Consider the following 21,730-nt stretch of genomic DNA (forward strand, 5'->3'; position numbering starts at 1 on the left):
AGTCTGTTCCACCAGCCAACTACCCGCTGGCTAAAGGCAAACTTCCGCACATCTATCGTACATCTGTCTTTCCTCAATTTGAATTTATGCCCTCTCAAGTGATTATTCTGAGGAAGAATCCCATCAGCATTGGGCATGCGCAAACCATTCAGGGCTTTATACACCTCAATCAGATCACCTCGCAGATGCCTAGTCGACAGACACTGTAATTTGCAAATTTTAAGCCTTTGTTCCATTCACTAATCTTGTTGCCCTTCTCTGTGCTCGTTCCAACAGCTCTACATCCTGCTTAAAATGAGGCCTCCAGACCTGTATACAATACTCAAGGTGTGGCCTGACCATTGCCTTATACAAGGGGATAATCACCTCCTTATCCCTGCTAGAAAAATTCCTGTATGTCATTGACAAGACGCTATGAGCTACTCTTGCAGACTGTCTGCACTGCTCAGAAAACTTCATAACTGTCTGCACAAATACCCCCCCAGGTCCTTTTTGTTCTCTACCACTGTCAGTATAGTACCACAGAGTTGATACATTACTCTGGGGTTACTGCTGCCCATATATAGTACTTTACATTTGTCAATGTTAAACTTCATTTGCCACCTCTTAGCCCATCTGCTCAACTTTTCTAGATCCTGTTGCAGCAGCGTACTGTCATTAGTGTCCTTAACAACCCTGCCAACCTTCGTATCGTCTGCAAACTTGGACATTAAGCCTGATATACCATCATCAATATCATTTATAAATACAGAAAATAACAATGGACCCAACACTGAACCCTGAGGGACTCCACTAATAACATTAGTCCACGATGAGCAGTGTCCATTGATTACCACTCTCTGTCTTCTCCCCCTCAACCACTCCTTTATCCATAGCAGCAATTTGCCTCCAATGTTACACTGCTCCAGTTTGTGCAGCAGTCTTCCATGTGCAACAGTATCAAAAGCCTTTCTAAGATCCAAGTATATAATATCAAAGTTATTCCCTGCATCCAGTTCCTTTGTGACTGCATCATAGTATCCAATCAAATTGGTCAGGCAAGACTTCCCCTTAACAAAACCATGCTGTGTCCGAGCTATAACTGAAGTCTTGTCTAAATGATCCTGCAGTGCTTCTTTAATCAGTACCTCCATTAATTTTCCTGAACAGAAGTTAAACTAACAGGTCTGTAATTACTTGTGTTGCCCTTTGATCCTCTTTTGTCAATTGGGATCACATTTGCACATGTCCAGTCAATGGGTACCTCCCCTGAGTCCTAGGTGCCTCCGTAGCCAGGTGGGAAGGAGCAGCAGTGCGTAGCACACGCTTCTTTATTAGACCGGGGTTCGAGCCCGTCACCACCAAATACGGAGGATGCGGAAAGGTCAGGGAATGACCACCGCATATCCCGGAGCAATATGGCCTTAGTTGCCAATGCTCCTAAAAATCAAATAACAACAACAACAACATACCCTGAGTCCAAGGAAGCTCTCATAATTATGGCTAAGGGTTTGCTTACTTCCTTTTCTGCCTCCTTTAATATAACTGGATATATCCAATCCACACCAGGTGCCTTATGTTTATCTTCAACGATTTATCCTCCACTTTGCTCTCAGTATTACAGAATCATTCAGCTCACTGCCAGAGTTTAATTCACTCTGGAATTCCCCTCCATGAATAACTCCTCATGTGTGAATGTAGATGAAAAATACTCATTTAGTTTGTTAGCTACCTGAGCAGGATCATCAACAGTTGAACCACCGATATCCAGTGGACCAATCTGATTCATCCCCTTCCTTCTAAAGTTTGCATAAGTAAAGAACTCTTTGCTGTTTTTCTTTGCATCCTTTGCCAAAGATTTCTCGTAATTTGATATGGGTGAAAATAATGCTTGCACACACACCTTAAGAGTTGATGTTGCCACAATAGCCAATATTGGCAGCATGTTCCAAGGGTGGAGACATTCCAGAGGAAATGGTTATAAAGTAATAAATGTAATTGTTGATAATGTTCCTGTCATATAATTGTTTTGTTAAATTAGTGATGTGCCTTTCCATGCCATTTAAATTTGTTGTAAATATCCTATCTTAGCAAATTATGGATTTTATTTATATATTCTGATCTGTTAATAATCAGTTTCATTTCCTTTACCTACTTTGCTAATTATTATTGATTAGTCATGTTTTAGATCCTGCAGGGACTCCTGTGCTTAACCCACACAAGGTTTTCTGTACATTAACATTATGTACAGAAAATTATGTTTATAATTACTTAATGCTTGTCCCTTTCTAAAATTGATTGGCTTTGTCCTACATACTCTGACAATTAGTTAAGCCTTTTTTTTAAATTGCAGCAGCATACTCCAATAATGGAAACTTATTAGTTGCTATGCTGTAATGAACCTGATACTAATACATTTAACTCTTTGCACCATGAGAGCCCTATTACTGATATTGATCACTGAGTTAGACGCTACTTTGGTTCCGTTCTCCTATTTCTGAAGTTATCTGTAGTTTGAAGGGAAAACCATTTTTTTGTAATGTATGTATAACTTTCTTCTTTCTTCAACTTTCTTGTCCTATTCTCTTATATCATCTGATAGATCATTTGTCTTCTTATTTAACTTTTCCACTGTTTTCTTCTTAATCCTGTCCAGTTATTTCCTCTGTATGAACCAAATTCTTTAAATGTGTTTAAATGCTTGTGATCCTTTTAATATTGTTTTTGGTGGGTTTCTACTTCCTCTTAGAGCAATGTTCTAATTAATTTTCTTTGTCCTTTTGTGGATCATCTCTGACTTTCCTACCTTTACTGGGTGTTTTAGTGTGATAATTTTCATTGTCATTTCTCTTCATATTCTTTAAGGAATTTTATCTGCAACCTATAATGTCCATCTCCTCATGTTTTTCTTTTTTTCGTCATTAGGACTGTATACTGTCTATGATTTTATTTAATTAGGACTCGGAACAAATTTTCTTTGAGAGGGCATTCATAAAGATTGGTACAAATTATACACACCCGTTACACTACAATAAAATTGTTTATTCATCAGTATTTAAAACCTTTTCTGGGGCCATAACAAATTGCAAACTGGATTAAAGCCTGGAAAACAAAGATAAAATATTTTACAGATAGTAAGACACACCCACATTTTCGAAGGCAGGTTTTTGAAAAAAAATATATTTTATTGAATATATTTGAGACAAATTTACAAGTTCTTAATAAACAAAATGTCACTGTAAAAAGAAAAGAAAAAAAAAATCTTTTACTCATTATACAAGTATAACATCCTATATAAATCAAATGTGTCATCACTACTGTCACCCTCATCATAACTGATATTTTATGGTCTGAACATTCACTTTGTTTGAAGAAAGTGAAAGTTCAGGCTATAAAATCATTTTTAGGCCACCAGGGAAATGTAACTCCACATTTCTTGAAAGACATGGCAACTGTCTTGTGTTTCACTAGCTCCCTCTAATTTTTCACCCATTTGTGCACTTGGGTTAGTCACTTCATTTGTCCTGTTGATGTCAAATCATGATTTATGCTTTGAGTGTTAATTGAGATGTCCAATAGCTACAGTTGGCTGTTGCCTCTGTTATATGCAATCTGAAATGGTCACAGTAAAACACTGTGACCATTTCAAATGTTTGTTTAGGACTTTTTTTTTTTTTTCTCCCATTCTCTCTCTAGCCATAGCTTTGGACCATTAAGAAGCAGTAGAATTTTAGGCAACATTTTCCAGAAAAAGTGTCATGATCTGGAAAATATGGCAATTCCCAAAAGAGGCCTATGACATCTAAGAATAGACTAAAAATTACTGAAATATTCACTTCTACAACAACAGATAGAAGTTTCTTCCAGCAATCAATTGCTTTCTGGCTGAAAGCAAATTTTCACACATCTGGCATACAAACAACCTTTTTCCACTTAAATGTATGTCTCCTAGTGTATGGCATCCAAGAAAGTATGATTAGACCGGGGTTCGAGCCCATCACCACCAAATACGGAGGATGCAGAAAGGTCAGGAAATGACCACCGCATATTCCCGGAGCATATGGCCTTAGTTGCTAATGCTCCTAAAAACCAAATAACAAACAACAACAACCAAGAAAGTATGCCATGTGCTTTTAGTTCACTCAACCTATTTAAGCTTTAACACTTCTTTCAGGTCTCCTCATAAGTGCCTAGTTTCTAGACATTTCAATTTACAGAGAACTCAGTTGTTTTTTGAAGAGTACACTTTTCTGTCCCTGACTAATCCTGTTGCTCCTCCCTGCATTCTTTCCAGCAGATCTGTTTGCGTCCTAAAATAAGGTTTCCAAACCTGTATGTGTTATGCAGATATGGTCTAACTGTTGCCTTATAATACAGTGGAATAATCACCTCGTTGTCCTTGCTGAAAAATTCTTGTATATTTTACAGAATCCTGTGAGCTGTCCTAGCAGCCTGTCTGCACTACTCAGAGATTTCATGATTATACATTTACCCTTAGGTCTTTTTATTTGTTTCACTACCTTGAGTGTTGTACCACCCAATTGTATGTTGTTCTGGGATTACTGCTATCAAAATGCTTCTCTGCATTCTTTCCAATAGATCTGTTTTCTTCCTAAAATAAGTTTTCCAAACCTGAAGGTTTCCAATTAGACCACATTATGCAAATGTGGTCTAATTGTTGCCTTATACAGCGGAATTATAAGGTATTTCAGTATTTCTAGGTCTTGTTGCAGTAGTATGCCTTGTTTCCTGTCATTAACCACCCTGCCAACCTTTGTATCATTGGTAAACTTAGACATTGAACTCGGTGTGCTTTCATCGATATCATTAACAAATATTGAAAGCAATAAGGAGCACTAAGCAATAACATTAGTCCAAGAAAAGCAGTGCCCATTAATAACCAGTCTCTTTTGCCTACCACTGAACCATCCTTTATCCTTAGTGGTAACTTTCCTTTTATGCAACACTGCTCCAATTTGTTCAGTGTTTTTTGTATGGAAGAATATCAGAAGCTTGATTGAACTCTACTAGTTCCTTTGTAATTTTATCTAGAGCTAATCAAATTGGTCAGACAAGATCTTCTCTTAACAAATCCATGCTGTGACTGCTGTGTAACTTCATTCTTGCCAAGATGATCCCATTGACTTGCCAAGACTGATTCCATTTTCTCCTTCCTGTACAGTTCAAGCTTATAGGTCTGTCTGTAATTACTCCATAAAGACAGGAAAGTCAAAGATCCTCAAAGGCACAAAAATAAAATTAATTAGAACCATGCTCCATACTAAGAGGAAAGAAGTAGACCACTTTGCCCTTTGATCCCACTTTGTGAGTAGAAGAGACATTTGCACATTTCCAGACTGTAGCCCTGAATCTAAGGATTCCCATAATTATGGTTAATTATTAAATTATGGATAATTAATAAAAACTTTACTTACTTCTTTTGCTGCTTAATATGGCCTGACCTAGCCGAGTGGTTAGGAGTGAGAGTGCATAGCACGCGTTCCTTGAGTGGACCGTGGTTCAAGCCTGTGACTACTAAATACGATAAATATTTGTATTGACGATTTATTGTAAACTACTGACTTGGTTGTCGTGCCGGAATATAAACAGAATATTTATTTATTTATTTATTTATTTATAATTGGATAGGTTCCCTCAGCCCCAGATGCCTTATTTGCTTTTAGCTTCAATTTCTCTTTTCAGTAATCATAAAATCATTTAACTCCTACTTAGAATTAGCTATACTTCTGATATTTCCATCCCTAAAAACATTCTTTACATGTGAATGTAGATGCAAAATACTTATTCAGTTTGTCAGTAGCCTTTTCCAGTGGACCAACATGGTTTGTCTATCTCTTTCCTTCAATAACATAAACAAAGAATTCTTGGATACTTTTCTTCACATACTGAGTTGCCGTAAGTATTTGTATCTCCTTTTAATTTTTAATCATACCATGCATTTTTCTTCTCTGCTGCTAGTCTCATCAGACTAGTGTCATCTGACGTTCCATTGGTATAAAAAACCTAGCAGCTTTTATAGTTACTTCTCATGTAGCATTTGTTAATAACCTCAGTTAGTCCTACTATAAAGAATTTAAAATCTTTTCAAAGCTATTGTAATCATCTTTACAGAAACAAAATCCATTCTCTTTAACGTTGATGGCAGTAGTTATATGGTTAAATAAATCCCACATCAACACACTATGATCATTGCCTCTTAGTGGTTCCTTTACCTGGTTCATAGTGCATGAAGAGTCACTGCTGATAATTAGAACAAGAATTATCAGCAGTGATAATTCTTGATTTTCTAATCAGTTATTAGAAAATCATTTAGCTCCCTGTTAGAGTATGATAAACTTCTGGCATTCCCCTCCTTGAGTAACTCCTCATGTATGAATGTAGATGCAAAATACTCATTCAGTTTATCAGCTACCTGAGCATGATCATCAATAGTCAAACCATCTGTGTTAAGTGGACTAATCTGATTCATCCCTTTCCTTCTAGAGTTTACATAAGTAAAGAACTCTTTGCTGTTTTCCTTTGTTACTCGATTACTGGCAAGCTTATATCTGCAATAGGCTTCTGTGTTGCCTGATAATTTATATGCATCCCGTGCATTTCTCTTCTCTGCCACTAGCCTCATTAATTCATCTGACATCCATTTAGGCTTAAAACTTGACCAGTATTTCTTAGTTGGTATGAAAAGCCTAATACCCTCCAAGATTAAGTCCCTGAAGGCTTCCCATTTAGAATTTACTATTGGTAACATCATCAGTTAATCCCACTGTATAGAATTTAAAAACCTCTCTGAGACCACTGTAGTCACATTTACAAAAGCAAAAACCCTTCCCCTTGCCCCAGATGGTAGTTAGATCTTTAAGTAAATCCCACATCAGTACACTGTGATCACTGCCACCTAGTGGTTCCTTTATCTGCAGATTTTTAACGCATGAAGAATCACTGCCGATAATCAGAACAAAAGCATTACTAAACAAATAAATAAATAAGATCTTTATTGTACAGTTCACCGGTACACGCAGGTACCACGACCATATAATACCCTTCACGGCACCATGCCAGGGGTTAACAAACGGCAGAGATAATAAAGGAATTGTAAAGATTAATTATAAGCAAATTATATAATAAAAAAAAAAAAAAAAAAAGTACTCATAGCAGATAACATTGACTTGAAAGGAAAACTAATACAAAATAACAAAAATAACAAATTTTGATAACAAAAGCTTTTCCTCAAGTCCAGTTTTCTGAGAGTTTCTTGCCCCGCCATACTCTCACTGATTGCCTCTCAAACATGTTGCTGTAGAAAACAGTCATCCAATAAATTCACAAAAGTCTTACTAGTGTGTGAGTGATTAACCCACAAGTTCCAGTCAATACCTGGAAAGTTAAAATCCCCCCATTATAAGACATTATGATTTACTGGCCCACTGTATTTCTCTTCACAGTTGCTCATTATACTTGTCAGATTCATTAGGCCTACAAAGCACACCTACTATCATTTTTCCTTTCCCATTGCTGATGTCACATCACACTGACTCAACATTGCATTGTCCATCAATGTCAATTGGATGCACTTTCTTAGATTTTATGTGTTTCTTAACTAACAGCATAACCCCTCCTCCCTTCCTGTTCTGTCAATCTTTTCTGTACACATTCTACTCCCAAAATTCCAATTCTGCACTGCTTATATCCATGTGGCACTATGTCTCTGATATCCCAACAATATCCACTTTTGATGTCTTGACCAACACTTCAAAATTATCAAATTTATTTACTATACTCCTAGCATTGATGTACATGCAAGTATACATATACCTATTCTTACTCTTGGTTACCCTAACACAACCCATATATTTACTTATTCCAATAGAAGCATTACAAGAATCACTTTCACTTCTGCCTGTGGCCACTGTTAATCTATTAGTCTGTGAATTCCCCCAAGCCAACAGTTTTGCAACCCACCTAACACTGTCTCGATACCATCAGCAAATATTCTTGCACCCTTTCTATTTAAGTGTATCACATCCTTGAAAGGAAATCTTTCCTGTTCACAAGCACAGACCATGCTGAGAAAAATTCTGCACCATGAGCTTTGCACAATCTCTCCAGTGCCGAATTGATTGATAAGGCTCTCATCATATACTCCCTCCTATCGTATCTGGCAGAATTGCAGACACTTTCAAATTTTACCCTAAACCATGACCTCTTTTCAACATTGACCTGTACTTGTTAAGTAAATCTGCAGATCTCCTACTCTTAATGTCATTAGTGCATGCCATTAGTACAACAGTATCACCCTTTGTGCCCTTAAAAGATATCTGCTCTGCAACATTATCATCTTTTGCCCCTGGCAGATGTACCTCGTTCCTATTCCACCTATCCTTTCTGCACAATATATTTCCCATCTCCTTGACAGTAGAGGCACTGACAATAACTAGCTCCTTTGGGACCAGCACATTTTGCCCTGAAGGTTGCCACTGTGTTGCCTGGTGATAAAGTGTAAGCTCTGGCATTGATGTGGGCAGTTGAGAGCTTGATGGGTCCCCCAGTTTAAGTCCATTGAAGGCATCTACCGTGTCCTGCAAGCTCTCATAAAGGTCCCTAACAATGCCAAGTTGGCTCCTAACTTCTTCATACTGCTTACATCAAGCACACACAAAGACATCCTCCTCTGCAACATCATGTCCCGTCCCAGAAAGGTCTGCAAACATTTCACAAGTTGCACATTTCTTTAGGCTATGATGTGCTGGAGAATCGCCCCCTTTGGTTCTCCCCTGAGCCACAGCACTCCCACTACTTTGTGCACATTGCTTTGCTGCTCTAGTCTGGAGCATGATTTCCATTTAAATACGATTTAATTAATTAACAATGAAAATTAATTAGGTTAATAAATTTAATTGATTAATTTACTATACTATACTTGACTATACAATACTATACTATACTTGACTATACAATACTATACTAAGCTAATGCAGTAATACATATTCTGCTATATGGGTTTACTTTATACCCTAGCTGTCAAATTCAAGATATATGTTATCAAGTACACTATACTGTAATGATCACAATGCTAAATTAGTTATATCCTTAGCTAAATACAAAAGATATATATGCCCAAAAAAAATGATTAAAACTTTCAAAATACTTATTTATTACAATTAAAACCCTACTATTCTGCTACGCTACGATATTCCAGCCGAAACACCAATATGATAGCAGTAAGAGTAGCGAGTTGCCTACAAAGTCACCAGTTAAAAAAAGTTATCAGGCTTATGACTGCAACCACTTTCTTATTAGGCATCTCATTGTAATCAACTTCTTATCACTCCTGTTACTATTTGGTATAACTGACTTTGAGTATATTTATTCAGAACCTATTATAATAATGAATAAACCTTTATTTAACAACTTTCTTTCTTAGGCCTAACAGATGAGTAGATGACATCATCCTGATATTCCAAATGGATATAATCTTATTCTTATCGATGTGCATTTCTGTCATCCATTTCATAATATTATTTGAAATTTGTCATCCATTATTATTTCTCTTTTTGGTAACTCTTTGTATACACATATAATTGCATTCCAGTCTCAGCCAATTTTGCACCAGTTAACTAACTTCTAAACATTTTCCTTTATTGTAGTTAAAAGTATATTATGAAGAGAATTCATTTGTTATATTTATTGTATAAATAGCATTTAAAAAACTGTATGTCTCTCATAAATAATATGAATTGTTATCACCTCAATTTTATTTTTCCAAAATAAAAAATTGGAGCAAAAAATTTTAGTATACCATTTATTTCTGTATCAGATGAAGGTTAGGTATGATTTATTTGCAGAGATGGGAGAGTAATGGGAGTATTAGAAGTCTCAAGATCTATTGGAGATGGTCAGTTCAAAGCATATGGTGTTATATCTGTTCCTGATATTCGACGATGCCAACTTGGAAGCAATGACCGTTTTTTTTTAATTGCTTGTGATGGTCTTTGGAAAGTATTTACATCAGATGAAGTTATCAGAATTGTGCTTTCAATTGTAGAGGTAATGTTAGCTCAAAAATATTAAAATTTTTAGTTTGCATCCTTTAGCATTAAAACACTTATAACTTAATTAGATACTGTACACTTTGTGTTACATTTCAGACACATTCTGTATGTTTCTTAAATTAATTTCATTTTCTATGATTTATAGAAGTGAAAAGTAAAAAAGTAATTAATTTCACTTCATTGTATGTACCCCACACTGAAATGCTGATGAAAGTGTTCCATTCTAGAATGGCTGCATACAAATTGTGTGTGAATTCCATTTTACATGGTCGAAAGTGTGCCACAGAATAAGGAAATGGCTTCATTTCATTATTGGAGGAACCAACAACAAAATTTCCATGAAGTTAGTTCATTTACTCTAGTGGCCAAAAGTGTGGAAACTTTTAAAAATATCTGTTTTTATGGCAAGTAGGAGAAAGGCAATGGTCAGTCTATACCTTGAGTACTGTATACAGGTCAGGAGGCCTCATTTTAGGAAGGATGTAGAGCTGCTGGAAGGGGTACAGAGAAGGGCAACGAGATTGGTGAGTGGAACAAAGTGTTGGTGTTACCAGGAAAGGCTTAAGTTCTGCAAGTTACTGCTTCTGGAGACTAGGCACCTGCAAGGTGATCTAATTGAGGTGTATAAGGCTTTGAATGGATTGAGCAAGCTCAATGCTAATGAGATTCTTCCTCTTGCTCAGATTACTCACCTGAAGGAACATAAATTCAAATTGAGGAAAGACAACTGTAGAATGATGTGCCGAAATTCGCCTTAGCCAGCAGGTAGTTGATAGTTGGAACAAACTTCCATCTGTTGTAGTGGAGGTCAGCAACTTAAATAAGTTCAAGGCAGAACTAGACAAACATTTGGAGTGAATGGATGGATGAAATGGGAAGGGTTTTTTTTTTTTTTTTTGGCTGATGCTATATAAGCTTGCTTTTTGCATCATATGCCTCTACTAATGCTAATGCTAAGTTTTTCAAGAGAAAAAAAAACTCATGAAGGGGTACGCTATTCTGAAATTCACTTTATTCTGTACTGAACACAATAAACATTATGGAAGTTCATAAACAATTATAACATTAACATTAAAGTGTAAATTAAATCTATAACTTGGAGTGCCCTTTGCAGTAGCATCACAGTCAGTATTTTGTTGGATACCCTGAAAGTGTGTTTCTCTATGGCAGTCAGAAGTCTGCTAACTCCAAATAGTTAGCAAGTTGCCAACTTAGTTTTTAGAAGCATCACATTAAATATTATTAAACTCAAATTTAAATATAATTATATTTGAAGAGCCAGTTTGTCATCCAGCAATACTATTCAGAAAACAAGCTTTTTGAATCAAACTGAAATGAATTGATTTAGTTTTAAAAAAAAAAAACTTCAATACTTCTTAGTATCTTTGAAGGTAAAAAAAAAAAAAAAAAGATATTTTGCAGATTTGTTTTGTGAGTTTCACTTCCCCCTTCCCACACACACACTTCTCTTAAATTTTTGACTGAAAATGACTCATTTTGCTGATTTGAGTGTAACAATAAAAGTCACTGGGCCCGACAAGTTGTTAGTGGGAAATGAACATTTTCTTTTCAAGCATCTTCTATTGTTCATATTTTCTGTAAGTGGTGCATTATTTTCATGCAGACACACACACACACACATTAAAAACCAAGATAAAATTTTGCAACTGTAATCAAAATTTTTTTTTATTCCACCTGTAACTCAGTTTCAGCTGTAATGATGATTACTGGCTCATGTAGTATAATTATTAGCAATTATTATCATTAGCAATATTAGCAAGAGCAGTTTGCACTTAGTTACAAAATTTAATGAATGCAATAACACAAAGAAAGAAATGTCATCCTCTTTTGTATGTATTACAAATATTTAACGGCAAATAATATCCCAGGACATGGATTCTCCTTCCCTCCCCATCTCTCTAATCAACTGTACATATAATTAGTAACAGTGGCTAAAATTAAACTAGCGGTCTTATTGTCACGTGCTAGAAATATACTGCAATTGTTATTTTTCTCATTGAATTAATGCATTAACTATTTATTCACAAATATATACCATAATGAAATTAAAATACTTTAAATGAGAATATAAAAATTCTGCAGTGTTAACATTCCATTGCTAGTATGGCATCTGACAGAAGCCACTTTTTTCTTATTTTTTTTCTCTTCTTCTTGCTAACCAATATTCTGTAACTGGTTAATGGTATTTTCTGTTTTTATTTTGATATACTATAAATTGTGAGATTCATTTTTTTGTGTGGCATTTAATTGATACCAGGTGAGCAAAAGCATCTGACTTCCTTCTTAGTAATTTCCATTCCAATGTGGCACTTGTGAGATGACAGGCATCTAATCTTGCTGAAGAGCTTCAATTTCACTGGCTAAACACAGTCATCAGTCATCTGGCAAAAATGTAGATGCTCACGTTGCATCTACATTTTTCCGGACACAGTGCAAGTGTCTAGATTTCAATCTGGTTGATGATGGTGACCTTAAATTTGAAAAAATACAATAAAATACTTCATTATTATTATTGGTTTCTCTCATTTATTTTTGTTCAGTATTTTTTAATTTAGCAAATCATACTTAATAGAACATTGTTTTCAATTCAGTAAAAGAAGCTAAAAATTATTTTTTTACAATTAAAACAAAAAGGGATACTACACAGATGACAAGTGAGTGGCTTTGCTAAATTGAGGGTGCAAGTGATGGAAGGTTAATAATAAGAGTATCTGACTAAATATTTCTTTTGTTTAATTAATACTAACCTGTTCTGAACTTCTGTAGATCCTTTGAACCCATTAAATTGAAATTGTTGGATTCTGTTTCCTTGTACTTCAAATTAACCAGATTTTACTGTAATAAGAATATTATTAGTGTTAAATAATAATTGTTGGAGTTTTGCATTTAATTACTAATTTTAAAAATTAAACTTATCAATTTTTAATTATAAATTTTTTGAAATAACAAGCTTTGATAATGATAATAAAAATTTAGTTATTTCAAAAAATTAGTAATTAGTGGTAAGGAACTATTCTTGCAGTCTGCTTCCTCCCTGCAGGAACCCATGAAATCCCTGACTGTTGGCATTTAATCTCTTTTTGACCCATGTCAAAAAAAAAAGGTTAGAGCTCCTGATTTAATGTGGAGTGAGGCAGGGTTGCAACTTATCACCACTTTTTATAATTTTAATGGATAATTTAATTAAAAACTGCAAGTTACTGATAAAGTTCATTTCAAATATTTATTCAGTCCCTCCCTAAATTTAAATAAAATTTCCAGCCTCTATGAGAATAGGTGGGAGTTTATTCTAACAGTCAATATTTAACTATAGAAAAAGTTTCAGATGCGAATTCTATAATTGCCTCCTCTAAATTTATATTTGTCTCCTTGCATGCATATTACATGAATAAGTGTAAAGATGCCTTCAAGTTTAGGCTAAACAGGGAATGTCATGACCAAATATTTGCACAAAGATATAGAAAACAAATTACCTAACCCTTTTTTTTATGGCCTTTAAACCTCGATCAGGTGACCTCACTTAGTTTCCCAACATTGTAACTTTTTCCTGTGATAAGACTATACCGTTGTGCCCTTAACCAATCTTGTCATTCTTCTTCATAGCCTCTTCAGTAAGTCCACTTCTCACTTAAAATCAGCTCTCCTATATGCAGTATCTGACCATTGCTTTATACAGTAAAATATCAGGATAACAAATGCCCAAGTTAAGAAATATTCAGTATAACATTACTTCTCATCCCCAGCCAACTTACTATGTATTTTTATATAAAAAATATTTCATTTTAACAAATATTATAATACAAATAACAATTTGGTCCAAGAAAAAGTCATCCTGCTGGGGAGGGAAAAAAAAAAAAAAAAAAACATTACAACAAAATCTCTAAAAATAAAATCCTTAATTAAATAATGACATACACTTTTTGAACTTTGATTTTAAGCATCTGGCAGCGCTGGCAATAATTTACTAACTGGGCTGTCAATTGCCTGTTTCAGATTAATGACTTTTGATCTTATATACCTTCCTAAAGTCTTATTTAAATGATTTTGGAAGTGGCAGGGATTGTGTACACAGAGGTACATATCTTGTGAAACTTGCTGATAGATAAGATGCCAGTATATTGAAATTATTTGCAGCTTTGTGTGAAATATAGTTGCTTACATCATATCATCTGATGAAAGAGACTATTTTCATGATAAGTTTTTCTTTTTTTTCCAACAATTAATGAAAGCTTTGTTTTGTTGAAAATGACAATCTTAAAAAACAGTTTAAAATTTTCAAACTTTTCATTTTTAAATATTTTGTTAAAAATATAAAATTGCTTGAAAATTTTTAAACTGTTTTTACAATTTCATTATTATTATTTTGTTATGTGTAACTTTAACATTTTGACATTTTTTGTTGCCTCTCAGTGTAATAAAACATATCATATAATATTTAATTATAACAAATATATTTTGGTGGGCTGCACAGATTCATTATGCTGACATACAGTGGAATACCAATCCTTCACATAATAGAATAATTACCTCTTTATTTCTACTGGAAGATAGCATTAGTAGAAAGTAAGCTTATGCAGCATCAGCCAAGAAAGAAAAAAAAAAAAAACCCTCCCATTTCACCTCTCCATTTATTCCAAATTCTGTCCAGCTCAGCCTTAAATTTATTTAGGCTATTAGCTTCCACAACAAAAGATGGAAGCCTGTTCCACCAATCAACTACCTGCTGGCTAAAGGTAAATTTCCATACATCTATTCTACAACAACTCTCTTTCCTCAATTCGAAACTGTGCCCCCTCAGGTTCTTAGTCTGAGCAAGAGGAAGAATCCCATCAGCATTCATCTTGCTCAACCCATTCAAAGACTTATACACCTCAACCAGCTCACCTCGCAGGTGCCTACTCTCCAGGCGCTGCAATTTGTCGAACTTAAGCCTTTCTTGGTAAGAGCACCCCTTTGTTCCCCTCACCAATCTTGTTGCCTTTCTTTGTACTCATTCTAGCAGCTGAACACAGTACTCTAGGTGTGGCCTGACCATTGCCTTGTATAATGGGATAATCACCTCCCTGTCCCTGCTAGCAAAATTCCTATATATCGTTGACAAGACTCTGTGACCTGCCCTGGCAGCCATGTGCACTGCTCAGCGAACTTCATATTTGACTGCAAAATTACCCCCAGGTCTTTTTAACTTTCCACTTCCCTGAGTGTAGTACCGCACATTGTACATTTCTCTTCGGTTATTGCTACCCATATGCAGTACTTTGAATTTGTCAATGTTCAACTTCAGTTGCCACTTCTCAGCCCATTTTCCCACTTTTATATCATTAACAGGACCCCACGAGCTTCCCCTATCAGCATGTTTGCACTGTTCAGAGAACTTATATTAGATTATGTACTGTATGTATTTACTCCCAAGTTCTTTTCATTATCAGCAATCTTGCGTTTACCACCAAATTGGTACCTAACTCTAGGATTACCATGATGCAAGGCCTTGCATTTCCCAATCTTAAACCTTGGTCCATTTCTCAGCTCATCCAAATAATTTGTCTGGACCCTTTTAAAGTAGTAAACTTCAATTACTTTATTGACCACCATACCCACCTTTGTGTCATCAGCAGATTTACATATGAAACTTAAAATACCTATTTTGATATCATTAACTCTTTGCCAAGCGCATTGATAGTAAATGTCTACTAATGCAACTTAAATTGAAAAATAAAAATATCTACTAAAATGACATCAAAATGAATTTTAGTATTCCTTCATTATTGGTTTTACTTTCAATCCATATTTTGCAAGATAAATTTGGTTTCGATTGGCCAATAAACAGAAATGTTATTACACATGGCAATCTAACAATCCTAATCAGCTTTTGGAACTGACAGACATGTTATACTGTTCTGTCAGTTTATGTACATGATTTTACTAATGTGATTATGATTTTTAAGTTTTATAGCTTTCAAGTTGAGAAATTCATGGAAGTTATTTAAGGTTGCTCTCTGCTGTTATTCTATATGGTAAAAAATGCCATCTATAAATAGAATCCACATCTTCCTCCTTCTCCAAACACTTCAAATTTTGAGAAGAGGATTTCCCCCATGATCCTCCATCACCACTACCATCACAACACTTTGCTCTATAGAAAGTATCTACGAGATCATGAATCACTTACCATCAAGATAATAATAGTGCAGACTACTAATCTGGCACTTACGTAAATAGGAATTGTTAATCTGAGTTAGTGGCCATCTAATCATCAGTGGCACATCAGCCCCTTGTGCACAGACCAATAGGAGACCCCAGACCAATGTCTATAAAAGGGCGTTTTTTTTTTAATCTAGTTATTTTAAATTTATTGCTGGCTGTGCCCACTGTTAGTGACATTTAGAATAGTGAAATCCTGTGGTTTTAAAATAACATTTCTTTTGTACATCAGTGTTTCTCTCTCACTCCCCCCACCCACCTTCCTCCCCATTATTGCAACCTGTGTGACTATGCCTTACAACCAGTGTGTGCAAAATTTATCTTTGTGTAAAATTTTTTTTTTTTTTTTTTTTCACTATGTTAAGTGTTTTTATTATTATATTTTTTTTTTCTTCAGGACAAAAGCATACTAGCTGTAGAGAACAAGACAGAAGAAGAAGTAAGATATGAAGTTGCTTGCAATAGATTAGCCAGTGAAGCAGTTCGTAAACTGAGTGGTGACAATGTTACTGTAGTAATTGTTTCAGTTCAAAAAAAGAGTCCTGATCCCTGATCTATTCACTAATTTGAACTCTTCAAATTCAAGATTAAAATTCTTAATCAACTGTCTGTGTTAACATCAGAGTGCTATTGAGCCTGGTGCCGTAATATTGTACTAAAAGCATCTGGTTATTAATTATCAAATCTGTGGATTTCATAATAGTACAGAAATGAAGTGGTCATCTCACCATGAATATTGCAGTCATTTCCTATCAAACTGCTTATCATTGCAGTTTATAATGTGAAGATAGATGATTATAAAAAATTATAATCTCTCCATCCTTTTCCACCTTCCTAAGTTGTACTCTTAAACAATTTTTATCTTATGCTGAATTAAAAGTACTTTAACCTCAAAAAGAATTAGAACAATTAAAATTAGATGCTTAAATATTTGAACAAAAAAAAATCATATGTTCAGCATTGAAATTAAATATTAATAATGCTGTTATTTTACAAGTGCTTTGAACATTTACAAGTGCCATGATTTATGAGTGTATCCCTTCAGTTAAGATTTGTTAAAATAACTCTTATTTGAATATAATTCACTTATTGAAACAGTTTTTAGTGAAAGTGGGTACACTGGGAAAAAAGCAATCCATTATTATGTGAAAAAATTTAATAATCAGATTTTTGCTCCTTTCCCCCCACCTTGCCAATCTCTATTTGACAAGTTGATTTAGCTATAATGGGAAAGAGTATTTGACCCTGTCTGACCAAAATCCTAGTAAGTAGTATGCAGCTAATATTTATATATTTAATAATTTATTTATAAGCTTGGAAAGCTTCTGGAAGTTTGGTGCCTTTAGTAAATGTTTCTTCACTTTGTAAGTTTTTTTTTTTTTTCATTCCCATCATGCATCTAAACACCTGCCATCATGTGTGAGTGAGTGAGTGAAAAAGCAGTACATGATAAATATGTACCTCATTCAGTATGCATAGTTTCCTGCTTTGTTGAAATTCATGTTTTAAAACACTTCAGTTAGAAAATTAATAGTAGCCAACCACTCCGAATATTAATACAATTGTTTTTAGGAACCAGAATTCAACTTTTTGCTTTGGAATGCATCTGTTAGTGCGGTGTCTTGTTACATTTTATGCATTGTTGTATAGTGCAATATGATCTTAGTTGCTGATGTACCTAAAACCTTTCAACAGCATTGTTGTAACTGAAACATTGCTTACCAAACTTCTCTCTCTCTCTCTCTGTGTGTGTGTGTATGTTCTCACAGGCGCCAGTCGTTACATATAACACAGTGATGATATAAAATGTAAAAGAAAACATGTTTATATTTCAGTGTTTTTTTTTTTTTTGTTTTTTTTTTCCTGGTTGTATTTTGTGTGTTGAATCCAGTGGCATCATTGCTTTTTCTCCAGTGTCAGTTGAAGATTAATGTTTTTGTGATATTTATATGTATTACATAAGTGCGTACTAATACTGTGATAGATAAGAGTGTAATTTTTGTATATTGATTCCCACCCCCCCAATTTGCTATGGCTACCAAATGAAGATGTTATTGTCTCTAGACTTTTTTGTGATTTGATTTTATATAGATCTAAAGCAGGTGAAGCATAACATTGCTAATGGCACCAAATTTTGCAGTGCATATATGAAGCTCGTTTTAGAAAGCCTATGGAGGATCAAGATAAGTTGTGGTTACCTTGTTTTTGTTGTAGGCATATGCCTTTTCCTATTCCTCAAATATGAAGAGAGCCCATAATTCATCATCATGACAGCTGTTACTTTTGTGAGGTGGATATATCAAAGCTTGTGGATCAAAAACTGTTGTACCCCAGCCTTTCTCTATTGCTCCAATGCCACACAATGAATTTGGCATGTCACTTATGCATGTTTTTACTCTATTTGAGAATCTGTCTGCTATTGTTTTGAAGTAGATCGCCATTACAGGAGAAGGGAATGGATAGTCTGCCAGAATTGAGTTTCAGCTTATAAGAACACCCACAGTGTAATTAACAGTATCTTGGTTCTAAGGAACAAAATCTTGCTTCCACTGCTCCATATCAAGTTGGAACTAGTAAAACAATTTAAGGATCTGCAAGGTTGATACCGTCAAACATGCAATCTGTGTTTCCAAAATTGGAAAGCATGTTTGCCAAAGTGAAAAGTGGCATATTTATTGGTCCACAAGATATGCAAATGTTGACTTCACAAAAACTAAAAGACAAAATGACTAATGCTAAAATTCACTTTGATTATATTGTATTGCCATGTAGTGAATAGCTTTCTTCATAATGTTACAAAGAACTAAATAACAAGTAGATTGAAAATTACAGAAAAATGGGATGCAGAAATGTCAGTCAAGGTCCATTACTTGCAGTCTTACTTGGATTTTTTTTTTTTTTCCAGACCAAATCTGGGTAATGTCAGTGAAGAGTATGGAAAGAGATTCTGCCAGGGCACTCTGCATAGTCAGTCGAGAAGAGGTACCAAGGAAGGTAGTACTGAAGCTGTGATGGACAACTATTTGGTTCTTAGTTCAGAATGATCACACTGACCACAAAAGACAATGTTCAAATGTATATTTTTAAAGTTGTATTATTATTATTATTATTAATAATCCAAGGATGGTGTCTACTTTAATTTTTGAATTTTTTTAACTTGGTTACTTTTAGCAAAGATTAATTCTCCATTCTGTACAGAAGTTAAACGTTGTTAATAAATCTGATATGTCATTATTGCATATTTACTTTTCTTTCATTTCTGGGCAAACCATTGATGCCATTTAAAATCAAGGTCATATTTAGAATCAACAATTGCAACAACAACAAAATTAATAAAGAAAAACCAAAAAATGCAGGTGTAATCATATGTGGTGTAATCATACTCTTGGTGCAGTGTGATGTCTTTGATGTTAGCTTCCTTTATAGCAAAACAATGTCATATCCAATCAAGGAATGTACTTTGTCGTATATAAACAATACAAGAAATATATTCCTCTACAGGCTATTTTTCTCCATAAGTAAGTAACATATGCATTAAATCATGACTAGCTAGTTACTGCACTATTAGTTGATGCTGTTTGCAAGTACTGTCACAGGGAACAGACTTGTGTCCAAGTATTATTCTTTTTAATTTTTTGTTTTTTTATAAAAATCAGAATTTAAATTTTTAAATTCTCTCCAATTTTTAAATTGTAATTTATAGAAAAAGAAGTTAAATGTAATTTAGAAATTTTTTCTTAAAAAAAATTGCTTTACGAATGAGAAAACTGTCATAATAAAACTCTAACTGAAAATGGAGTAAAATTTTAATGAATTTAGGTTTTTTTTTTTTTTTTTTATTTATTTAAATTTTGAATGTATTGGTGGAAGAGAGGACTGTCATATTCTCTGATGTAAAATATAGATTAAAAGTATTTTGTGTACAATATCAATAATCAATAAAGTTAAATGATTATGTTTTTGAAGGCAGAAGAGCTAATAGATTTTTTTCAACTAAGTTGCTCTTTTTAAAAACAGAACAATTATATATTACCTGTAACTGAAATATCTTAAGACATGACTATTATTGATTTTTAAAAAATTAAAATGCAGTGTAATGTACATGCTGCATATACCTGTATTAAAATATTTTTAATCTACCTGGTGTGGTAATTGCATAGTATATGGTATAATAGTCTTTGGGCTTCTAAAGGAGGGGGGGGGGTCTTTGAAATTTTTTTTAAGGAAATTACTGATTTATAAAAAAAAAGTGCATCAAGTTTTCTTTCAAAGTAAATAATCAAACAGCTGTGTAAACAGTGGTGAGCTGTGAATATTTTAACAATGGGCTCTCAGTTTTTCCAACTTTCTACCAAATAAATTTGATCGGTCATGGAAGTGACATCATCTGCGGCTTCCACTAGAGGCACTTTCCACGCTTGCATTACTAGTAGTGTGATTAGAGCATGTGATGAATGCCATCCAAGTGAATGTGTAAAACGTTACTAGGTCTATCTAAAAAAAAAAAATTTAAAAACCTGGTCATCATGCCTTGCCTTACGATGATAACTGGATAAGAGTCTGGAGTTCTAACTTTTTAGATTTGAATAGTATGACATCAGTCATCCTTCCTGAAGTTACTACTGCAACAATATGATTGCAACAATACAAATATTTGTCAATTTATTTTTTCGTCTCGCATTTTCGTTACATTCCATTGTTAGGTTCCCCTAACAGAGATATTTAGATATGTTGCACTCGCAAGTATGCATCTCTTACTTTAGTTATAAATCCATTGTATCTTGTCTTCCAGAAATTATAAAAATCTGTGAATGATCAATAAAATATTTACAATAAAAAAGCTCTTTTATTTCGTAATCGATATATACAAATCAAAATACCTAAAACAAATGCGAAGGATGTTTCACATAAACCATCTACCATGTGTGCTCAGCAAACGTGCAACTTTTTTATTAGTATTTTTTTTAACTAGGGAAATATAATGGATACATTTTTTTCATGATAAAATTTTAATATTGTGAATAAAATATAACATGAAATATTTCCCATATCACAAATAAAAAATACACTTGCTAGAAAAAGTACACAGAAAATCACATTACATGAAAAAAAATTATTTCACAAATATTCAAGAAAAATTTATTCTAAAAATTGCCATATACAATTTATTTCTTTATTTTATTTTATCGTATTATGTGAGTAATACACGAAGGAACCAGTTTTTTTCCTGCTTCTTTCATGTATCGTGGCCGTGAGGTCCAACCGGAGAGTACGGCACCATCGTAATATCCAAGCCTGAGGCAGGATTCGAACCTGCGACCTTTGGGTTGCCAGGCACTTCTTTATTAATATTTGTTGTCGATCTGCTTTGCTCAATAGCTGAGCGATGATTTGATGTAACAATCCGGATCAAATTGAAGCAATGGTTTTCCATTTAGATCTATTGTCATTATAATCTG

General features: G+C 34.2%; 1 protein-coding gene across 3 annotated transcripts in view; it reads left to right on the forward strand.

The window, feature by feature from the left end:
- The window catches only part of LOC150079214 (integrin-linked kinase-associated serine/threonine phosphatase 2C-like), a 112,303-nt gene extending 95,331 nt beyond the window's left edge, over positions 1-16,972 (forward strand). For all 3 annotated transcript variants that reach the window (XM_090382772.1, XM_090382773.1, XM_090382771.1), the window contains 2 exons: positions 9,843-10,044; positions 16,669-16,972. In XM_090382772.1, coding sequence (XP_090238898.1) covers positions 9,843-10,044; positions 16,669-16,824 — 358 coding nt within the window. In that variant the 3' untranslated portion in view covers positions 16,825-16,972. The remainder of the gene's footprint in view (positions 1-9,842; positions 10,045-16,668) is intronic.
- Positions 16,973-21,730: the final 4,758 nt, after the last annotated feature.

This window comes from Mastigoproctus giganteus, chromosome 10 (genome assembly GCF_048544385.1).
Source record: "Mastigoproctus giganteus isolate SK-2022 chromosome 10, ASM4854438v1, whole genome shotgun sequence".
Taxonomy (NCBI): domain Eukaryota; kingdom Metazoa; phylum Arthropoda; class Arachnida; order Uropygi; family Thelyphonidae; genus Mastigoproctus; species Mastigoproctus giganteus.